Consider the following 6,307-nt stretch of genomic DNA (forward strand, 5'->3'; position numbering starts at 1 on the left):
ATACGTGTAATAATTTCAATGAGTTCGGAGGGAATCTGGGATAATAGGTTTTCATCTATAGCCCCTATGTCAATTAGCCCAGAATCATTCATATGGTTAATTATATCTTGGAGCTCTGTAGGGATTTCCGCTAAGAGGGTTTCAATTGTCTCGCTTAGGTCTATAGGGGGCGCCATTTCTCTACTTAAGGATGTGTGTGCTTGTGTTTTTTTTTTTTTTTTTTTACATATGTGTTTTTTAACGGAGGTATTTGATTGTTTTAACCCTACTGTTGTTTAACATGCGGGGAAGCTCTCTACGCCAGAATGACACATCCTGATTGTATTGATGTTCGAATAGAATACCCATACGACGTTGAAGTAAAGCCTTTCGTGATTTTAAACCCTGTGTAAAAGCCTTGAAAAGCACGGCTTGGTCTATTTCACAAGAGGCTGTTGCCCCACCAGAATTGGCCGCTTCAATAAGGTTGGCCACTTCACAGAACATCAAATCGTCTACCTCAGAAATGTCATTTAAAACTTTGAAATCATCAGGCTTCGCTGTTCTGGTGACTGGGGTCTTTGGCGCCTCTTCGGGATCTAGATGTGTAGCTTCTTGGATGTCTTTATAAGCCGGCGAGGAGTCTGCATTAAAAAATAATACATACAGAAAAATAGGTTATTAACCCTAAAATATGTTTGATAAAAATGTAAAATACATTTCAGATATAAGCCTATATATTAACAATACATTAATTAAATACCTCGGCTTTTTTGAAGAGGGCTGTTCTGAAGAAGCTCTGAGAACTCGGGAACATGTCTTTGGGCAACCCTAATTATAGCATCTGCCTGGTCTGTAGCTTGTGAGCCTGAAAGTAAAAAAAAAAAAAAACACCATTAGTCCATGTTTAAACATATTCAGGCATAAAAATAAAATATATATATAAATGATAATTGATTCATACCTTGTCCTTGTAACGCTGTCTCGTGAATACCCTCCCAGTAGTATTGTTCGGGTGAAGCGGACCTGTGGATCTGGGCCCTGATTGTCCGTTGGTGTTTAATAGGGGGCGTCCAACGGTCCTGGGTCAGGGGAGTTGACAGGCCGTTTAAAGTCTCTGTTTGCGGCTTGTGTGTAAATACATCCTGGGAGTAGGGCACAATTGTCTCGTAGGCATATCCTTCACAGAAACCGTGTAGACTCCCTATGGCACCCGTTCTAGGATGTATTTCAGCTGTAAACACATAAAATAACTTTTAATATAAGATGCCTACACTTTTTGTTTTTAAGGTATAAATATTCTTACGGAATTCTTGAATCTTACTTACTACAATTCAGGGTCGGCGTTGGGATGTAAACAATTTGTTCCGGAGACCCTACGGCCGGTTCGAGTTCAGTTATATCTCGGAGAATCTGAGTGAAGGTTTGAGACTCTAAAAAAACATTAGATAATATTAAAGCTCTAATCATTTTAGCTAATATTGACATTTTATACGTTAAGAATCCGGGCCCTAAGGCCTGTTTAATATTTCTATAACATACAACGTTTTCAAACAATACCCAAGAACAAACAAATCTAATATATAGCATATGTAAATATTTATTTCAAGAACTAACCTTGAGAAATATCCATGAGGAGGGTTTTTACCAGATGATCTTTTTTAACGGGGTCCGTCCGATAACTATTCCTGGGGGAATGCTGTAGGGTAAATGCGCGAAAACGAAGCTAACAGGGGGACCTGTTTTGCTTAGCTTTTGTAGCCGTATGACTCGCGTGGTGTCGTATTTTTTCGCGCTAAAACCGCCTCAAAGTTATCTTTGAAGCCTAAGACATGTGGTTCAAACACCTGCCATTTGGTTCAAACATAGGGTATTGGGGGGGTGTCTAAACATTAGGTATCTTTTTGATATTCTAAAATCTCCGGGGGCTAGCATCTAGATGCTGGGGGTGGGGAGGTCTCGACATCGCTGGGCTGAATGACTTTTAGGCATCTGTTTTGCCAGATAGTGTAAACCTTGGTTTCAAACGACCCCCATGCATAGAGAGCCTTGAGCGCAGATGCAAGGGTATTTTTTTAACAAACACACCCGACCCTTTTTTCTCTGTTTTTGAAACACACACACACACACGCGCGCACATTGCGCAAGTTTTTTTCTCAGGGACCGACTGCGCTAAGAGTGAACAAACGCGAGAGTTCCTGACATGGTAAGATTCTGATTTTAAAACCATTTATTTCATTCAAAATATTTAGTACATACATTTTATAGCCTTACATTATTAAGGTATTTTACAATGCCGTTCTTACAGATCCAGGGATCTGATGCAACCACCCCCCATTGTCAGTGTCCAGTTGGTCATCAAAATGCCGGGATCTCTTGCCAGGCTCAGCAACACTTGGTAAGTTTTCACTCCAGGGGTAGATCCGACGTCTGGCCTTTTGGTCTTGACTCTGTCTCAAGGAAAGCCTCGCCCAGCGCTGTAACTGTTCACCATTTTGGAAGAGAATGTCCAGCTTATTCATAAGGGTTATGAAAATTGGATAATCCACCCATTTAAAACTAAACACAGGAATAAAAAAGTTTACATGTTTGCGTGCTCTGGAAGCTACAGGAGAATTGACAGACTTTGTAGCATTAGACTTATCATAAAGGTCACAGGCTAAAATTGTCACTTTGTTGTCAGGGCTATAGTCCATTGAAGCAATTCTTAGAGCCTTGAGATCACTGCGGCCGCAGACCTGTTCTTCCAAAGCATATCCTGGCACATTTGTACCACTCAGGACCTGTTCAATTTTACAAAGCGCCAGCCTGATGTTTAGCCATTCTCTCATCCCCAGAGCCGGGGGAAAACTCCCAGGTTTTGCCTGATAAAGGGGTTTGGGTCCACTGTCTGTGAATATCTTTACCGTAGAATCCTCCGGGTGGAATATGTAAGACATGTGGCCCTCACTCGTACCCAAAAATCCTTTAAAACATTCTGGAGCTTCACACAGAACTTTTTCAAGGCTTTGGTCACTGGGTTCATGACAAGCCGTGCATAACATCCCTAAAATTGGCATAGGTGTCATTTTTGTTTAATATTCAGGGGGGTTATCATGTACAGGCTTAAACAGGTATTGTTCAGCCGCTTTATAAGGGGCATTAACCACCCCCAAACCGTGAGAAACAGGTTGACCTGACACCTGGTCACTTACTCAACCCTACCCCCCCTAACCACCACGATGTCCTGACCTGAAACCCAAATATTGACATGCACCCTTCTACATGACATAGGGTCATAAATCATTACATAGGGTCATAAATCAGGCTTGGGTCATAAATCATTACCGGTTGACCTGACAACTGGACCCTTACCCCAAAGACCCCCACCTAACCATCAGGATGTCCTGACAGGCAGCCCCTTAGGTTCACATAGCGGTCACATAGGTTCACATAGGGTCATCCATCAAATTTTGACGTGTGACATCTACTTTAATCTCTCTTATCCTCAATGAAATGATAAAATATACATACAACAAATTCCAATTGGCTATACTAAAACTCTTTAAAATCATCCTTAGCTCTAGCATCTTCCGCAATATTTGGAACTAATGACTGATCACCACAATCCACAAAAGTGTAGACAAATTTAACCCCAATAACTACTGTGGAATATGCATCAACAGCAAACTTGGGAAAATCCTCTGCATTATCATTAACAACAGGCTCATACATTTCCTCAGTGAAAACAATGTTCTGAGCAAATGTCAAATTGGCTTTTTACCAAATGATCGTATGACAGATCACGTATTCACCATGCACACCCTAATTGACAAACAAACAAACCAAAACAAAGGCAAAGTCTTCTTATGCTTTGTTGATTTAAAAAAAATGAAATTTGGCATGAGGGTCTGCTATACAAATTGATGGAAAGTGGTGTTGGGGGAAAAACATACAACATTAAAAATCCATGTACACAAACAATAAGTGTGCTGTTAAAATTAGAAAAAAACACATTTCTTCCCACAGGGCCATGGGGTGAGACAGGGATGCAGCTTAAGCCCCACCCTCTTCAACATATGTATCAACGAATTGGCAAGGGCACTAGAACAGTTTTCAGCACCCGGCCTCACCCTACTAGAATCTGAAGTCAAATGTCTACTGTTTGCTGATGATCTGGTTCTTCTGTCACCAACCAAGGAGGACCTACAGCAGCACCTAGATCTTCTGCACAGATTTTGCCAGACCTGGGCCCTGACAGTAAATCTCAGTAAGACCAAAATAATGGTATTCCAAAAAAGGTCCAGTCGCCAGGACCACAAATACAAATTCCATCTAGACAGTATTAACCTAGAGCACACAAAACACTATACATTCCTTGGCCTACAAATCAGCACCACAGGTAACTTCCACAAAGCTGTGAACGATCTGAGAGACAAGGCAAGAATGGCATTCTATGACATCAAAAGGAACATAAAATTCGACATACCAATTAGGATCTGGCTAAAAGTACTTGAATCAGTTATAGAACACATTGCCCTTTATGGTTGTGAGGTTTGGGGTCCGCTCACCAACCAAGAATTCACAAAATGGGACAAACACCAAATTGAGACTGCATGCAGAATTCTGCAAAAATATCCTCAGTGTACAACGTAGAACACCAAATAACACATGCAGAGCAGAATTAGGCCGATACCCGCTAATGATCAAAATCCAGAAAAGAGATGTTAAATTCTACAACCACCTAAAAGGAAGTGATTCTCAAACCTTCCATAACAAAGCCATCACCTACAGAGAGATGAACCTGGAGATGTGTCCCCTAAGCAAGCTGGTCCTGGGGATCTGTTCACAAACACACAGACCCCACAGAGCCCCAGGACAGCAACACAATTAGACCCAACCAAATCATGAGAGAAAAAAAAGAGAATTACTTGACACATTGGAAAGAATTAACAAAAAAACTGAGCAAACTAGAATGCTATTTGGCCCTAAACAGAGAGTACACAGTGGCAGAATACCTGACCACTGTGACTGACCCAAACTTAAGGAAAGCTTTGACTACTACCCTGGGCGGCAGGGTAGCCTAGTGGTTAGAGCGTTGGGCTAGTAACCGAAAGGTTGCAAGTTCAAATCCCCGAGCTGACAAGGTACAAATCTGTCGTTCTGCCCCTGAACAAGGCAGTTAACCCGCTGTTCCCCGGTAGGCCGTCATTGAAAATAAGAGTTTGTTCTTAACTGACTTGCCTAGTTAAATAAAGGTTAAAAATGTAAGTCGCTCTGGATAAGAGCATCTGCTAAATGACTTAAATGTGTAAATGTGACTATGTACAGACTCAGTGAGCATAGCCTTGCTATTGAGAAAGGCCGCGTAGGCAGACCTGGCTCTCAAGAGAAGACAGGCTATGTGCCCACTGCCCACAAAATGAGGTTGAAACTGAGCTGCACTTCCTAACCTCCTGACAAATGTATGACCATATTAGAGACACATATTTAGCTCAGATTACACAGATCCACAAAGAATTCGAAAACAATCCCGATTTTGATCAACTCCCATATCTAATGGGTGAAATACCACAGTGTGCCATCACAGCAGCAAGAAAAGGGCAACCAGTGAAGAACAAACACCATTGTAAATACAACCCATATTTATGTTTATTTATTTTTCCTTTTGTACTTTAACCATTTGCACATCGTTACAACACTGTTTATATACATAATATGACATTTGAAATGTCTTTATTCTTTTAGAACTTCTGTGATTGTAATGTTTACTGTTCATTTTTATTGTTTATTTCACTTTTGTATATTATCTACTTCATTTGCTTTGATAATGTTAACATATGTTTCCCATGCCAATAAATGGAATTGAATTAATAAGCAGATCATCTCTGCACTTTGGTAAAACTGAGGCAATTATTTTGGAGTTAGGGAGTGAGATGCTGACTATTAAAACTTCTGTTAGCTACCTGGGATGCATCATTGATGGAAGCTTGGTAGGTGTGAGCATGGTCATTAAAGTGTTAGGGAAGGTTAATGCTAGGACAAAGTTTTTGTCTAGAAAGTCCACGCTGCTTGATAAAGACTCCATGAGCGTTCTAGCCACTGCCCTCATTCAATTACATTTGACTACGCTAGTACTTCATGGTTTGGGGGCTTATCTAACCTTCTGAAAGGGAAGCTCCAGATAGCCCAAAATACGCTGATCAAGATAGTATTGAAGGCGAGTCCACATACTTTCAGGAGCTCGAACGGCTGCCTGTTGAGGCTAGGGAGTTCCAGATTAGACTGGGTCTGGTTAATAGGATTATTTATGGTTCTGCACTCAGACACAACCACAGCACCAGATCAG

The 6,307-nt window shown here is 41.1% G+C and overlaps 1 protein-coding gene across 1 annotated transcript; it reads right to left on the bottom strand.

Moving 5' to 3' along the window:
- Positions 1-237: 237 nt before the first annotated feature.
- On the bottom strand, positions 238-1,612 carry LOC120024004. Its single transcript, XM_038968092.1, has 5 exons — positions 1,597-1,612; positions 1,308-1,412; positions 944-1,213; positions 743-847; positions 238-623 (listed from the first exon to the last, which is right to left on the bottom strand). Exons 1-5 carry the CDS (start codon positions 1,610-1,612, stop codon positions 238-240), a joined length of 882 nt encoding a protein of 293 aa, XP_038824020.1.
- Positions 1,613-6,307: the final 4,695 nt, after the last annotated feature.

The sequence above is a fragment of the Salvelinus namaycush genome, chromosome 29 (genome assembly GCF_016432855.1).
Source record: "Salvelinus namaycush isolate Seneca chromosome 29, SaNama_1.0, whole genome shotgun sequence".
Taxonomy (NCBI): domain Eukaryota; kingdom Metazoa; phylum Chordata; class Actinopteri; order Salmoniformes; family Salmonidae; genus Salvelinus; species Salvelinus namaycush.

Excerpts from the sequence above, each read along its gene's own strand:
- LOC120024004 (XM_038968092.1), bottom strand. Across the intron at positions 1,214-1,307 it reads AACGCCGACCCTGAATTGTA|CTGAAATACATCCTAGAACG; the intron begins GTAAGTAAGATT and ends ATGTGTTTACAG. Across the intron at positions 624-742 it reads CCCTCTTCAAAAAAGCCGAG|ACTCCTCGCCGGCTTATAAA; the intron begins GTATTTAATTAA and ends TTTTTAATGCAG.